Below are 17,953 nucleotides of genomic sequence, written 5' to 3' on the forward strand. Positions count from 1 at the left end.
ATGAATTACAGAACAGTTTTGCTCACATACGGACAAATGCCATTTTTCTCCACTGAAATTATTTCTCTGTAGCATGCTCATTAGTAACACTGACCCTTTGCTATGTCCCAATAACCAACCTCCTTTGTGAGCTAAATCCCAATCCCAAATCAGATGTTGCTGGCAAAACTAATCCCTGAATGAAAACAGTACATAACCCAATCACAACATGGAATTTGGTTTTTATGTTATTGATGTTGAGATAGAAAACTGCAATTTCCAGGAGGTATTTTTAGTTGAAATTCTTGGCTCAGCAAAATTGAAGTTACGATTTTATCTTTAGAAACATATATGTTTTCCTAAAATTATATTGCTAATTTTTTCTTTGAAAATATATTTTTCTAAAAGACTGTCTCAAAACCAAAAAAAAATGACTTTAACAATTAGTAGAAGTAACATTTAATTAATAATTAAATGTTAAAACATTTAGGTTGGAATAGTAATATGATTCCCCCTCCCTTTGTGCCCTTCCCCAAGCTAGAGACAAGAGTTCCTTCAGATTTCAATTTTTTTTGACACTGCCTTTTTCTGTCCACTCACATGATATAATTTAGGTAAACAGCAGTTTCTTCAGCTAAAGTTAAGTGCTTTGAATAATAATAATAATAATAATATCTTCCTGATAGCAATGAATTCATTATATCGTCAAGGACTCCTTCAATTGGAAAATACAATTGGACATGATAAATTTTAGACATATTCCATTCAAATAAATAGAATACTGTTTCTTAGTATTGCTCACAAACACAGAAAGCTACTGGTCTAAAATACAATCTCCAGACTTGGCCATAATCTAGCAATGTAACTTTGAACAATCCTCTTAAACTCGCTTGTCTTCTTGTCTATAAAATGTTTGATTACATCTAAATAATTCCTCCTGTGTATTTGGCTATCCAAGAGAGACAGTATCTTAGGCAGATTTCATTTAAAGTTTGCTGTGTACCATGAGTCATATTCCCAACTAGTAAGCTAAATGCAATTATGAAGACCATGAGGTATTTCTAGGTGTTCATAAAAAGAACAACCAGAACCAAAAGAATTGCATTAATGTTTCTTAAAGTGAACAACAGAACTGAAAAAAACTAGAATTAGACATTAAGGGGAGAGACGATTAGCAAAACAGAGGATGAAACTCCTTCCAACTCATTGTATGAGGCCAGTATAATTCTGATACCAATACCAGAAAAAGACAACACGAGAAGAAAACTATAGATCCAATATCCCTTAGGAACACAGATACAAAAATCCTCAACTAAATGCTAGCAAACCAACTCCAGCAACACATAAAAAGGATTATACACCGTGAACAAGTGAGCTTTGTTCCAGGAAATCAAGATTGGTTCAACAAACAAAAATTAATCAATGTAATACATCATATTAATAGAATTAAAGAAGAAAGTTTCAGTCATCACAACAGATGCATAGAAATCATTTGACAAAATCAAACACACTTTCAAGATGAAAAAACTCAACAAACTAGGAGTAGAAGGGATTTTCCTCAACCTGATAAAGGGCATCTACAAAAAACCCCACAGCTAACATGATACTTAATGATGAGAGACTGAATGCTTTCCTCTAAATCACGAACAATACAAGGATGTTTTTTCTTGCCACTTCTACTTAATACTACTAGAGGTTCCAGCCAGAGCAACTAGGGAAATAAAATATATTAAAGCATCCACACTGGAAAGGAAGAAGTAAAACTATCTCTATTTGCATACAGAAAATTACAAGGAATACACACACCAAAAAAAAAACAACCCACACTATTAGAGCTAACAAACAAGCTCAGCAAGATTGCAGGACACAAGATCAATATGCAAAAGTTAACTGAGGGACTTCCCTGGCAGTCCAGTGGTTTCCACTCCAGGGGGTGCAGATTCAATCCCTGGTCCGAGAACTAAGATCCCACATGGCACGTGGCACGGCCAAAAGAAGGGAAAAAAAAAAAGTGTAAGCCTCCTATACCAAAAGAAACCACAATTAATGATTTAGTTAATAAACCTTTGTTTAAAAAAAAAAGTAAATTGGAATTCCTATACACTAGTAATTAACAATCAAAAAAGAAATTAAGAAAACAATTCTACTTATAATAGACCCCCAAAGAGAATAAAATATTGAACAGACATTTCAGCAAAGAAGATATACAAACGTCCAATAAGCACACGAAAAATGCTCAACTTCATTAGTCACTAAGGAAATGCAAATCAAAACCACAATGAGATACTACTTCACATCTGCTAGGATGGCTATAATAAAAATGACAGGTAACAAGAAGCGTTTATGAGGATGTAGAAAAACTGGAACCCTCATACACTTCTGGCAAGGATGTAAAATCATGCCGCAGCCACTGTGGAAAACACTTTGGCAGTTTCTCAAAAAGTTAAACATAAAATTATCATATGACCAGCAATTCCACTCCAAGGTATATATATATATACCCAAGAGAACTGAAAATGGAAGATTTTGCACATGAATGTTCATAGCAGCATTCTTCATAATAGCTGAAAAGTAGAAACAACCCAAATATCTATCAACTGATGAATGGATAAATAAATGTGGTATATACATAAAGTGGAATATTATTCAGCCATAAGAAGAAATGAAGTAGTGATACATACTACCAATAGGTGAACCTTGAAAACATTCTGCTATGTGAAAGAAGCCAAACACAAAAGGCCATATAGTGTATCATTCCATTTATATGAAATGTCCAGAACAGGCAAATCCACAGAGATAAGAGTAGGTTAGTCATTGCCATGGGCTGGGGAAAGCGGAATGGGGAGTGACTGCTAAGGGCTACAAGGTTTACAACATTTTTTAATGTTCTAAAATTAAATGGCTGTACAACTTTAGGAATATACTAAAACCCACTGAACTGTATATTTTAAAAGGATGAATATAACAGCATGTGAAATATATCTCAATAAAAGAGAAAAAGGCAAAGATACTTTTAAAATTCCAATTTAAAAGACTTTTATCAGACCTTTTAAATAGACCTTTTGTAACCTCATAACGAAGAAAATATAAAAATACATACACACAGAGATTAATCACATAAAGAATAACGTGTTTCAATTCAAGGCTTACCTTCAAGCCAGTACCACAATTTTACATATGAAAAACTACCTGGTTCTGATCCTTCTCAGTTATGTTTAGTTAAATGTCTGGCTGTTCCTTTTTAGGCTCCTTGCCAAACTTTCCTTCCTCTGCCACTGCTTTTTACCCCTCCCAAATTCCCTTATTTTCCCCCAGGGGCTCCATCTCCTAAAATATTTTCTCTCTTTATGACTCTCATAAGGAAGAATCATTCCACAGCATTTCACTCTGCACTGTGTCTTTAAGATTCATTTATATTGATACATGTAACTGTGGTTATTTTCATTGTTCCCTACCACTACATGAATATTCTACAATTCCTTCACTCTATTATTGATGGCTTTTGAGCAGTTTGTAGTTTTTTGCTTTAACAAATAACATTGCTATAAACTTTCTTGTACTGTCACAGGTACAAACAATTGCCCACCTTCTCGAGTTTTCCTAAGGTATATACTATATCAGATACTGCTAAATTGACTTCTAAAATGGGGTTCCAACTGATACTCCACTCCCCACAGCAGTATATGAGAGTTTTCATTATTCCACATTCTCACCAAAATGGCAAGTATATTATTTAATTGCGGTTTGAATTTGCATTTCCATGATGACTTAGAAGACTGAAGACTTTTTCATGTCATTCACCTTTCCTCTTCTATGAATTTCTGGTCCATTATTTTCTTCTTCTCCTTCTCCTTTTCCTTCTCCTCCTTATTTGGTTTGTAAAATATTCTTTATATATCTGTATATTAATTCTTCTTAGTTATGTGTTCTGCAAACATCTTCTCCCAGATGATAGGATATTTTTCATTTCATGTTTTCTTTTGATAACTGTACATTTTTTATTTTGATCTAGAGACATATTTGTTAATACTTTCCCTTACAATTCAAATTTCAAGTTCTTTTCTAAAAGTTTGTTTTTTCACATTTACATCTTTAATTGCTAAGAACTTACTTGTATATATAGTGTGAATAAAAATTCCATTTTATTAGTTTCCATATAGATATTCAATTGTTCCATTATCATTTATTGTTTAGTCAGTCCATCATTTCCTCACTCATCTGCAAAACCTACTGTCTTATATTAAATTTCCTTACATGAAGGGGATCAGTTTCTGGCCTCTATTCTGCTCCACTGTGGTCTATCTTGTTCCAACGTCACACTGTTCTAATGGCTTTAGAAGTCATACTATCTAAAAGAGTAAATTCTTCTAATTTTTATTGGCAGTTTGTTCCCCTATATAAACTTTGAACAGAGCTTGTCAAGTTATATGAAATATCCTATCATTATATTAAATAGAATTGTATTGAACTTATAAATTAATTTGGAAAGAACTAATGTGTTTATGATACTGAGTCTTCCTGTCCATTAATACGGTATGCCAATTTATTTAGATCTTCTCTAATGTCTTTTAATAAAATTTTACAATATTCTCCATAAAAGGTCGTGAGTATCTTGTGTTGATTTTGTTCCTGGGTACTTTTAAAATAGTTGTTGTTGCTGCTACCGCTGCTATAATAAATTATATCTTTTTAAAATTACATTTGTTGTAAAAACAACCCAAGTATCCATCAACAGATTGATGGATATACAAAATGCAATACATACATATAATGGAACATAAAAAGTAATGAAATTCTGATACATGCTACAAAATGGATAAACCTTGGAAACATTATGCTAAGTGAAATAAGCCAGACACAAAAGGATAAAAACTTATGATTCCACTTATACGAAATACCCAGAACAGTCAAATGCATGATTATTTTTCCAGATTCTGGAAGAGTTTATCTAAAGTTATGATTATCCATGAATGTTTGATAGAACTCATTTGTAAAACTGTATAAGCCTGATGAGGGTGGCTACTATTAAAAACAAACAAACAAACAAAAACAGAAAATAACAAGTGTTGGTGAGGATCTAGAAAAGTTGGAACCCCAGTGCACTGCTGGTGGGATTGTAAGATGGTCCAACCTCTATGGAAAACAGTATGGAGCTACCTCAAAACATTAAAAATAGAAGTACCATTTGAGGGACTTCTCTGGAGGTCCAGTGGTTAAGATTCTGTGCTTCCACTGCAGGGGGCACAGGTGCAATCCCTGGTTGGGGAAATAAGATCCTGCGTGATGCACAGTGCAGCCAAAAAAATTTTTTTAATTTAACAATAAAAATAAAAAATAAAGAAAAGAAATACCATTTGATCTAACAATCCCAATCTGAGCATATATCCAAAAGAACTGAAAGCAGGGTCTCGAAGAGACACTGGATACCTATGTTCACAGCACCACTATTCACAATAGCCACCAGTGAAAACAACCCAAATGTTCCCTGACAGATGAATGGATAAACAAAATGTGGCATATACATACAATGGAATATTACTCAGCCTTAAAAAGGAAGGAAAACCTGTCATAGGCTACAATATAGATGAACCTTAAGGATGTTATATGAAGTGAAATAAGCAGTCACAAAAAGATAAACTGTATGATTTTTCTTCTATCTAAAGGAGTCAAATTCATAGAAACACAAAGTAGAACAGTGGTCACCTGGTGCTAAGGGGAGGAGGAAAAGGGAGTTGTTTAACGGGTACAGCATTTCAGATTTGCAAGATGAAAAAGTTCTGAAGATCTGTTCTATAACAATGTGAATATGCTTAACTCAGCTGAATTACACGCTTAAGAATGGTGAAGCAGGCAAATTTTATAAGGTTTCTTTTCTAATCATGATTTTTAAAACTATATGGACCTAGAATTATTTTGGTAGGTAGACTTTTTTTAATCACTAGTTCAATTTCTTTTATGGTTAAAAGACTATAAAGATTTTTAATTTCTTCTCAAATCAGTATCGGTAAGTTATTCTTGCAGTTTTTAAAATTTGCTTTCCCTACTGACGCTACCTTTTCACAGCCCATTACACTGTCTGTTTTATCTTTACTTCTTTGTAGTTCCCAGATGAGCCCTACTAAACAGTATGAAGTACTCATTTGAAGCCATAATCTATTACATATGGACTTGATCTACAAATGAGACAGATTACAATGGTGACTACTCCTTGTAGAAATTTACAGATGGCAATTACAGGCATCTCCAAATATAAAAACTGATAAATAACAAATCCACACAGGAAAACCCCTACTTGAACTAAGAGTAATATGAGATCATACTTACTAAATTCTTTCTGATATGTTCTTGAAGATTCCTTAGTGTAAAATATTCCATATTCAAATGTTTCTTCCACTAAAACCATAGAAGGAAAGTGTCAAGACTGGGGAAAAAGGAAATTTAAACTACTACCTTTAAGAAGTCCTTATTTTTTCCCATTTCAACTCAGCACGAAAGAACTAATTTTCAGTGGCCTTTTCATTGTTGTTTCAAATGAAGTGTTTTCGTCTATTAAGTATAGCAAAAATAATAACCAAATATAAATGACTAAGGGGAAAACTAACTTAAGATCAATATATAGATAAATAAATATAGACTGATTTATATTTATATTTGAAATCTATTCTAGAAGGCCTACCAAGGAGTTCATGAATCAACTATCAAAGCTGACTGGAAGCCATTATTTCTTGCATTCCTTCCAAAGCAGTCTCAAATGTGATGTACTCGAGATCTGGAAATTATGTTGAGTTCCTTATGACATCTACAGATAGCCTTGATCTCTTCATCAAAAATAAGCACGAATAATATTTCCTCTTACCTGAGCAAAAGGCTCCAGAAACATGATATACTACACTATTACAGAGAACCTTTTTTTTAATGTGGAAAATATAAATCAGAGATCCCCCCCAAAAAAAGAAACACTATCCTACCTATCCTTCATAGTCCAAGTTCAAATATCATCATCTCCAAAGTCCTTCTAACACCCTAGCCCACAACTGCCCCCTTCTCTTGAACTTCTAAAGCACTTGTTGGTATCACATTTTGATAGTTATCTATCACTTATATTATTATTCTCCTCTGAGTCTGTTTTCTTAACTGAGAAATGAAAATTAAAGCAATATGTGAGGAAGATATTAAATAAGACTACTTAAATAGAACAATGCCTGACATAGTAACTACTCAATAAGTACTATAATAGTTATTACTCTGCCATTTATCATATTTATGACTCTGAACAGCCACCTTTACTAAATCTCATTTTCTGCACCTGTAAAGCAGAGATAATAATCCCTGTCGAGTGACTATGTGTGAAGAGGAACAGCCAGTACTCTTTTGGTTTTGAGAGTATTTGTCCATCATTATGCCTAAGACAATCCCTGGAGTATTACAGTTGATCAAAACTAAACCCTTATACAACATAGAGTACTTTTATTATCTTAATACTATAGAATAAGCACTTTATAAACATAAATTTTAATAGCTGTAAAAGAGTTTTTATATGAATGTGTCATAATTCACTTAACTATGCCTTCAGGGTTGGGCATCCACCACTCTCTTATTGATATCTCTACCCGGCTCCTTGTTGTTCTTTTGCCACCCCAGCCCAGAACATCTCTCAGCCATGGGGAATCATCCAACCACCTGATTCCTCTGTTTCCATACCACAACTGCTGAGTGCTGCTTAAGGAAATCACAAAGAGCTGGGAATGTGTGCCACTGCAAACTTGTAAGTCTCTAATCTTCACTGATATTATCTATCTTATTAGTAATTCACTTATATGCCTCTGATCAGTGGCCCTTTCCATCCTGCACAGTGATCACTCTATATACCTCTTCCTTCACAATTGCCCTCTACCAGAAAAAAGAAGTCTGACCCTAGCGAATTTTCCAACCTACACTACTCTTCAAACCTATCTTCTTCCTGCTAAGTGTTATACAAAGGTATCTTTCCTCCTTCCCTGGGGTAATAATTCCTCTCACCTCCAAACACATCACTTTCCTGTTCCATCAAATCAGACACACACCCATATATTCAACCTTATCTCTGCTTTATTATCTCCACCAAAATATAACAGGTGTTCAACTCCTTTGTCTTTAAAAAAAAAAAAATCTCTCTCAGATCTATGTCTCTCTTCTGCTACCTCTCACTTTTCCTTCACAGCAAGTTGTCTAAGAGTGGTCTATATACTTGTAGTCTCTATACTCCTACCTCTCATCCACTCTTCAACCTAATGTAATTTGCTTTCTACCCCATTCACTTAAGATATGTCTTGCTAAGGTCTTCTCAATAACAACATCCAGCAGAAACTTTTCTATCTTTACTTCACAAAATCACTTTAGGTTTTAAGCTGTAGGCCATTTTTATCTTCTTGAAAATCTCCCCCAGGCTTCCCAGAGACCTATCTCCTTCTTTTCCTACCTTCCCTGCTACTTTTGAGTCTTGAGTCTAATCATATTGCTTTAGCATACTATGTTTCAGCAGTTCTGTACTACCTATAAGATAAAGTCCAAATTCTTCAGTATGGAACATAAGGCCCTTCAGGATCTGGCCCTGCTTACTTTTCTAAGCTCATTTTCCTATTAATTTCCCACAGGCACCTTCCACCCTAGCCATACGTAAACATCCACAGCTCATCCAAACACACAACACCCTCTCATGCCTTTGTACATATGGTTCCCTACCGCAGAGAATGCCCATTCCTCTCTTTCTCTCTCTCTCCCCTCCTCCCCCTTCTCCTTTTTCTCTCTCCCTCCCCATCCCCCCAACACTCTCCTATCCACCTATTTTTCTTTTAAGACTCAGGTCATGCATAGTTTTATCCATGAAACCTTCCCTCACATTTTTAGGCTTGGTAAGCACAATCTCCTCTTCGATTTCACAGAGCTTTGCTGAACCTTCTAATATAAAGCTTACACTGAAACTCCTTGAGGACATACCTTTTCTTATTTATCTTTGTGTCTCCAGTGCTGTCTCACTGATAGAAGGCACTCGATAAATATTTGTTGAATTAATGTATGAGATGATCAGCATTTACGCTAACCACAGAGAAAACGTGAAGATCCAAGAATAATTATGCAGTAGACTTTTATTGAAGGCAGAAAAAGAAAAAAAAGGTCAGCCTGAAGACATAAAAACATTTTTGAAATTTCCCATAGAAAAAGGTAAAATAAGCCATAAGAAAAGAATAATGATCAGTGACACGTGCTACAAATATTAACCCACTGTTTCTCTTGTCCCAAGAGTCTACCCATCCTGACCTTAAAGCCAAGCACACACTAGAGTCAGGCAGCTTCTAGCAAGTGAGATGTGCAGCTGCCTCTAGCAAAGCCTCCAGCATAGGCCCCTCACCTTAACCTCTCTAACATTTCCCTATCATTGTATCCCAAAAGAACTGACCTTCAAGAAAAGTGAGTACCTGCTATATGCCAGATACTAAGCTAAGTATTACTTCATTATATGTATATGCATATTTGTGAATGTGTGTATATATATTTTATAACTCTTATAAAAATCTCTGTGAATTAAGTACTACTTCTTCCATTTTACAGATGAAGATTATTCAATGTCACACAGTTGTTAAGCAGAACAAATTGAAACCAGTCTTCTAACAAAGCACAATCCTCTTTATTTCAAGGCATCAACTACATGAAATATGACTAAAAGGTTTCTGGCGATCTTTCAGGTACCCCTCACATCACGTGTAAGGCTAACTCTAAGCTATCCCTCAATGGCAGATGTTGTAGAATATTCAAAATTAAGATAAGACATTTACCAAGCTCCTTCTCTGCTTATGAGGGCCCTTTCTCTTTTATCTGTACTTCCAATTCCTCATTCATCATACCCTAAGAAACAGGATTAGGGCTTCCCTGGTGGTGCAGAGGTTAAGAATCCGCCTGCTAATGCAGGGGACACGGGTTCGAGCCCTGGGCCGGGAAGACCCCGCATGCCGCAGAGCAACTAAGCCCCCATGTGCCACAACTACTGAGCCTGCACTCCAGAACCTTGAGCCACAACTATTGAGCCCACGTGCCACAACTACTGAAGCCCTCGCACCTAGAGCCCATGCTCAGCAACAAGAGAAGCCACCACAATAAGAAGCCAGTGCACCACAACAAAGAGTAGCCTCGCTCTGTGCAATTAGAGAAAGCCTGCATGCAGCAACGAAGACCCAACACAGCCAACAAATAAATAAATAAATTTATAAAAGAAAAAAATTTAGAGTCTGCAGTAGATAGAATAATGGTCCTCCAAGGATGTCGACATCCCTAGAACGTCCCTGGAAACTGTGAATATGTTACATTACATGGCAAAAGGGACTCTGTAGATGTGATTAAGTTAAGAATATTGAGATGGGAAGATCATCTTGGATTATCCAAGTGAGCTAAAGAAATCACAAAGCTCCTCATAAGATGAAGGCAAGAATATCAGAGTCAGAGAAGGCAATATGACAACAAAAGCAGAGGTCAGAGAGACAGAGACAGAGAGAGAATTTTGAAGATGCAATGCTACTGTCTTTGAAATAGGGTAAGGGGCCAGGAGTCAAGGAATGCTGGCAGCTTCTAGAAGGTGGAAAAAGCAAGAAAATGAATTCTTCTCTAGTGCCTCCAAAAGGAATACAGCCTGTCAACACCTTGATTTTAGAACTTTTGACCTCCAGAACTGCGAGGTAATAATGTAATAAGCCACTGAGTTTATGGTAACTGGTTATGGTAGCAATAGGAAACCAATACAGAGTTTCTACATATTAATACCTGGGAGTAAGAGGCAGCTCCCAGATTATCTTTCTGAAGATTAATTTTTTATAATTTAACTGTAGTATCTATGTGCAAATTTTTTCTCTTTTTAAATGTTTTTTTTTAATTTATTTATTTAAATTATTTATTGGCTGCATTGGGTCTTCCTTGCTGCACACCGGCTTTCTCCAGTTGCTGTGAGCGGGGGCTACTCTTCATTGTGGTGCGTGGGCTTCTCGTTGTAGTGGCTTCTCTTGTTGTGGAGCGCGGGCCCTAGGCGCATGAGCTTCAATAGTTGCGGCACATGGGCTCAGTAGTTGTGGCTCATGGGCTCTAGAGCACAGGCTCAGTAGTTGTGGCTCATGGGCTCTAGAGCACAGGCTCAATAGTTGTGGCGCACAGGCTTAGTTGCTCCGTGGCATGTGGAATCTTCCCAGGGCAGGGCTCGAACCCATGTCCCCTGCACTGGCAGGCGGATTCTTTACCACTGCGCCACCTAGGAAGTCCTAAATGTACTTTTAATATTGTTTTTGATACATAATAACAAATCCAGGACAAAAATTATCCATAATCCCATCATTAAATTATTCTTTTCATTTGATCGTATTCTAGTTCTTTTCCTTCACCATATTCCATTTTTACATATTTGTAGTAAGAGCAAGGAATGGATTTTATAGTCTACATTTTTATTAGTAACACTCCATGAGTTTTTCTTTCATTTTGCTTCATTTTTTTCCTGAGATCCTCTCCTCCTAACCACTCCCCACCCCTTCCAACCTCAGGTAAACATCCTTTGCTGTTCCTGCAACATTTCAAAAATACTCCTGCCTCAAGGTCTTTGTATGTTACTGCTATTCACTCTACCTGTAATACTCTTCACTCAGTTATCCCCATGGCTCACTCATTCATTTCCTTCAGGTCTCTGCTCAAAATGTCACCTTAAAAGAAAATATCTGCAATACATGTACCATAATAAACAAGGACTGACACATATCTATAATTCCTACAAATCTAAGAAAAAGAAAAAATAGACAATCCAATAGAAAAATGGGCAAAAGACATGAAAAGGCAATTTATAAGAGGAAAACCAAATGGCCTACATATGAAAAGCTTATCAACCTCATTAGGAATAAGGAAAATGCAATTGAATTTAAACCACAATGAGATACCACTACACACTTATGAGATTTACAAAAATGTAAATGTCTGACAATAACGAGGGTTATTGTAGATGTAGAGTAACATATACTGTTACAGAAGGAAAGAGTTTGGCATTCTCTAGAAGGGCTGAGATACATATATTCTATAAACCATAATTCTGAATCCCAGATATATACCCTACAGAAATGCACTGATGTAAATAAAACAGGGCACATGTGCAAAAACGTTCATAGCAGCATTGTCCATGATAGCCAAAATAGAAACCATCCAAATATCTATCAACAGTAAAAATAAACTGTGATACACAATGAAACACCATCTAATAAAAGAAGAAGAAACTACAGCTAGGTGAAAACAGTATAGATGACTCAGTGCTGAACAAAAACCAGAAGAGAATACATATGGTATAATTCCATGTATCTCAAACTCAAAAAAAGGCAAAACTAAAATATATCATTTATGAATACAAGTATAAAGAAAAACAAGGAATGGGAATTCCCTGGAGGTCCAGTGGTTAGGACTCGGTGCTCTCACTGCAAGGGGCCTGGGTTCAATTATGGTCAGGGAAGTAAAATCCCACAAGCCATGCGGTGCGGCCAAAAAAAAAAGAAAGAAAGAAAAGAAAAAAATTACATAAAAAGTCAAGTCAATGGTTACCTCTGGTGGGAAGAAGAGAAGAGGAATATTATTGGAAAGGGGCATGGCTTTTGGGAAGCTATCTTTTTTTTGGCAGTGGAGAGGGCAATGCTGCGTTGGGCTTCGTTGCTGTGCATGGGCTTTCTCTACTTGCTGTGAGCAGGGGCTACTCTTTGTTGTGCTTCGTTGTGGTGCCCAGGCTTCTCACTGAGGTGGCTTCTCTTGTTGCAGAGCACGGGCACTCAGGCTTCAGAAGTTGTGACACGCGGGCTTAGCTGCTCTGTGGCACGTGGGATCTTCCCAGACCAGGGCTCAAACCCATGTCCCCTGCACTGGCAGGCAGATTCTTAACCACTGGGCCACCAGCGACGTCCCTGGGAAGCTATCTTTAACATCTTCACCTGAGTGGTAATTATAAGGTTGTTCACTTTATATAAAGTCAGTAAACTGTACATTTATGTTTTATATACTTATTAATATGTATTTTATGTCACAATAAGAAGGTTAAATCACCATACCAGGGAGGCCTTCTCTGAGTACCCAAAATAAAACAGTAATTCCTTCTCTGACTTCCATCTTCCTGAGCCAGTAGCTTTTTTTTTGTTTTGCTTTTTCCTTTTTTTTTTTGGCTGTGCCATATGGCTTGTGGGATTTTAGTTCCCCGACCAGAGACTGAAGCCCGGCCCTTTGCAGTGAGAGTGCAGAGTCCTAACCAATGGACCAACAGGGAATTCCTGAGCCAGCAGTTTTTTTCCTCTACAGCCTTTGTTTCACCTAACATAACTGTGTATTTACCGTTTTTTCGTTTACTGTCATATCTCCTCCTACATAAAGGAAGGACTTTGTTTTGTTCATTGCTATATTCCCAGTCATTAGAAGAGTACCTAGAATAAAATACACCTTTAGACTCTTCTCCATATGATCCAAACTTGTCCTTCCTCTTTAAATAATGTCTCTTAGTTTATGGTACCACTATCTCCCAAGCCAGAAAACTAAAAATCATTCTAGTCTTTGATTTTTCTCAAGATAGTCACTAAGTCCCATCAATTCTACTTTTTAAATAACTCTGCTATTCATTCTCTCTCCTACTACCTTACCTTAGGCTTTTTTTTTGGGGGGGGGGGTGCAGATAATTTCCACTTATTTTTTTTTTAAATGATCAGAAGATAAAACAGAAATATAATCTCTGGTTACAAATGTAAGTGGGTATGGATGCAGAACTTTGGGTCAGTAGTTAAGATCAGCTAATGCCAGGACTTCCCTGGTGGCACAGTGGTTGAGAACCCACCTGCCAATGCAGGAGTCATGGGTTCGATCCCTGATCTGGGAAGATCCCACATGCCACAGAGCAAGTAAGCCCGTGCGCCACAACTACTGAGCCTGTGCTCTAGAGTCCGTGAGCCACCATTATTGAGCCCACGTGCCACAGCTACTGAAGCCCGCATGCCTGGAGCCTGTGCTGCACAACAACAAGAGAAGCCACTGCAATGAGAAGCCCAAGCACCACAACAAAGAGCAGTCCCCACTCACCACAACTAGAGAAAGCCCACCCACAGCAACGAAGACCAATGCAGCCAATAAATAAATAAAAATAACACATTTAAAAATTTTTTAAAAAGATTGGTTGATGCAATGTTTCTGTTGCTAAGACAAAATTAAATTATAGTAAAAATCTCCATGAGTCCACATGAATTCTTATGCACAGGGTCTCCCCCCAACCTCCATATTGTTTTTTTTTCCCTTTACCTTAGGCTTTCATAACACCTTTCATCTGTACTGAAATAGCCTCCTAGTGAGTTTACCTTCTTCAACCTGGCCTTCCTCCAATCTATTTTTCACTTTTCAGCCAGTATATTCTTTTCCCTACTTGAAACCGATCAGTAAGTGGCTCCCCAATCGCCCATAGGAAAAAAATTCAACCTCTAAGTATAGCAATCAGGGCCTTTCAACAATTGGCCCTCACCTATTTCTCCAGACTCATTTACCACCACTTTCCACCTTGCACTTGTTTCAACAAAACTGAATTAGTTACAGTTCCCAAAATACACCAAGTTGTGTGCATTCACCCAGACTGTTACCTCTCTGCTAACCCACCAGCAAACCAATCATCCCCTCTTCTGTTTATACATTTTTCTATTACTACACTTCAAACATTCATTAAACCAATATTTACTGAGTACCTCCATGTGCCAGAAACAGTGCTAGGTACTGGAAACCCAGCAGTTAATTATGGACTCAGCCCTTATCCTGATGGAATTTATAATCTAATAAGGACTAAAGATGCTAAACAACTAACAATAACTGTTGTTAAGGATTATCAAGTGGGTCATACAGTACATAATGGAAATGTATGTTAGATGATAGCCATAAGAAAGGGAGGAAGTCATAAAGAGAAGCACGACATGCATTTGTTTCCATGTGGGTATTCCTTAATTATAGTCTGAGCTCCTTAAGGACAGGGATTACACCATCTTTATATCACTAGCCAGGACAGTAAATAGTAACGCATAGTAATGTGCATTGACTATATTACAAAGATCACTGCCCTATTTCCTAGGCTAATCTCATTGGCCAGGCCTGGGTCATGTGCCCACCCTTAAAGCCAATGGGCTAGATCAACTCTAACTAAGTCACACAGATTGCAAATAGGGGAGGAATGGTTCCAAAACAAAAATCAGGAAGCTGTTACCCAAATAAGAGGGAAGGAAAGCTGGACAGGCAAAAAACAGTAAGCAGTCCTCTCTTTAGTGGACATTGTAATTATCTCCTCAAAACATATCTTGTTCCTTCCCCACACTGGTAAGGAGTTTATGTGGGACTGACCCCTTCCCCAGCTCCAGGAGTAGGCCCTGATTCTACACAGCAGTGGTTCTCAAAGTGTGGTTTGCAGACCAGCCAAATCAGTAGCATCTGGAAACTTGTTACAAATACAAATTTTTAGAACCCAACCCCAAACCTACTGAATCAGAAACTCTGGGGTTAAGGCCTAGCAATCTGTGTTTTTACAAGTCCTCCAGGTGGTTCTGATGCACTCTCAAGTTCAGGAGACAGAGAAAGCTACAATTAATAGTTCAAGGACTCCAGATTTTAAGACAGTGATCCTTCCGGACAAAGGAAGTAGTCTAATTAGTGACAAACTCAGGATTTTTATGTTATTTTTGTGGGATGCATCCTTTTTTCCCCACCCAGAACTAAGGAAACATGTAGTCCCAGGAGCCAAAGGCAGTCATCTTGTACTACCAGGGAAGCCAGCCTGAGAAAAAAGCTGATATAGGGGAGAGCCAAGAGAAATGCAGAAAAACAGGGCCAAAGCCTGACGGTCTTGATCAAACCTAGCCAGGGGCCCTCATTCCCTTTTTTTTTTTTTAACTGAAGTATAGTTGATTTACCATGTTGTGCTAATTTCGGCTGTACAGCAAAGTGACTCAGTTATTCACATATATACATTTTTTTTTTATATTCTTTTCCATTATGGTTCATTTCAGGAGCTTGGATATAGTCCCCTGTGCTATACAGTAGGACCTTGTTTATTCCCTCATTCCCTTTAAACTTTTCAATTACATGAACCCATAAATTCTCTTTGTTTAAACCAATTTGAGTTGGACTTTTTGCTACTAAAACTGAAAATATCCTGATATCCATTACAAGTTACATGTCTATCCCTACACATCTATCTCCATGAGAATAGACTAGGAAACAGTGTCTAGCCTCTCTCTAAATTAGGCTTGGCAAATTCAGCAAATAAAAACACAAGACACCAAATTAAATTTGAATTTCAGATAAACAATGAATAACTTTTGAGTATAAATATGTCCCAAATATTGCGTGGGACATACTGAATGTATTTCATCTGGCAACTCTACTCTAAATGCCCACTGTTGATCCCTAGGAATCAAAAGAGAGGCCCAGGTCAACCTCAGTTAGATAGAAGTGATAACTGCTCTTACATAGTTCATGACTACTAGGAAAAAGAGTAAATTCTAAGTTCTGAACTAACCTCCTACAATAGGTATGAACTACCTGATTGTCTTAAGCAAACTTCCTTCTAAAAGTCAAACATGTTATATACCCTCTATGGCAGATAAGTGTGACAAAATGAAATATGTTGCTACATGAGTGTTCTTAGCTTCTTCTCTTTACTCCCTTGGTTCCTGGCCCTTATCATAAAGATCAGAGTAATGAAATAGGCAAAGGAGAGAGTTGAAAGGGAAACAGGTCCTCCTGGAAGAGAAAGGGAGGAAAGAAGCAAAAAACAATGAGGCTGTTCAAGTTGCTATAGAGTTTGGCAAGTTTTAAAGGAGAGGAGGAAGTTTGGGATTAAACATGCAAAGATACTGATCAAAAATGGAAAAAGTTCCTAAAAACTGAGCAACACTTCCCTACTTCAAAGCAATGTCTACTCAAGCACGTAAGTATTCCACTGATAAACATATTTTAATTATTCTAACATACGAACAACCTTAGCACATAAAGTAAAATGACACGCATGTGGCATGGCTTCCTTCTCTTTAATTTCTTCTCCCCTTCACAGCCTACCATAGAAACTTAGAACTTTAAGATATGTTTCCTTTCAAAGTTACTTTTGAAAGTAAATTATAGTACAGATTTATACAGTAATGTTTATCAAAGCAACTCATGAGCAAGCTTTCATCAAATAACTAACACCATATATTACGCTGCTTTGCACTCAGATGTTAGAGATTAGAAATCCTAACACTTCAAAAACGAGAAAAATTCATCAAAAAAATATATAAATAGTTTTGTCACCATTTTAAAAGCTAAATCTTTTCATTGTTAAAGCTTATTTAAAGCTAAGAAATTAGAAAATAAAGTAAGTCAGTTTCAAAACAACAAGCTACAAAACTGGTCATGATACTCAGAATCCAACTACTTCTCACCACCTCCCCAGCGTCCACCTTTGTCCAAGCCACCACCATCCCTCAGCGTGTTTATTGCAGTAGCCTCGTAAGCAGTTTCTCCACTTCCACCAGCAGCTAGAATAATCCTTTTAAGCCAGGAATCATAATACATCACTGTTCATTACACTTGGATGGCTTTTAATCACAGTCAAGTTTTTTTTTCTTTATTGAAGTATAGTTGATGTACAATGTTATTTACAGGTGCACAGAACAGTGATTCACAATTTTTAGAGGTTATACCCCATTTATAGATATTTTAAAAATATTGGCTATATTCCTCAGTTGAGCTTTAAAAGCCAACGTTCTTACAATGTCCTATGTGGTCTTCCCCACCATCCACACCATTACTTGTCTTTAAATCTTACTACTTTCCCCTCATTCCACTCCAGCCACACTGTCCACCTAGATGATCCCTGAATACATGACACACATGCTCCTGCCTCAGAGTAAGTTATCTGGTATCCCCTCTAGCAGGCATACTCCCC

The 17,953-nt window shown here is 37.1% G+C and overlaps 1 protein-coding gene across 3 annotated transcripts in view; it reads right to left on the reverse strand.

The window, feature by feature from the left end:
* PIK3R3 (phosphoinositide-3-kinase regulatory subunit 3) overlaps window positions 1–17,953 on the reverse strand; it is a 98,053-nt gene that overhangs the window by 68,938 nt on the left and 11,162 nt on the right. The window contains exon 2 of one of the 3 annotated variants that reach the window (XM_057709579.1): window positions 6,304–6,372. The exons of 1 other annotated variant lie outside the window; for it this stretch is intronic. In XM_057709579.1, coding sequence (XP_057565562.1) covers window positions 6,304–6,372 — 69 coding nt within the window. Of the gene's footprint in view, window positions 1–5,161; window positions 5,200–6,303; window positions 6,373–17,953 lie in introns of those variants that run through there. One more of the 3 variants, XM_057709608.1, reaches the window with a different exon arrangement.

The sequence above is a fragment of the Hippopotamus amphibius genome, chromosome 1 (assembly GCF_030028045.1).
Source record: "Hippopotamus amphibius kiboko isolate mHipAmp2 chromosome 1, mHipAmp2.hap2, whole genome shotgun sequence".
Classification (NCBI taxonomy): Eukaryota; Metazoa; Chordata; class Mammalia; order Artiodactyla; family Hippopotamidae; genus Hippopotamus; species Hippopotamus amphibius.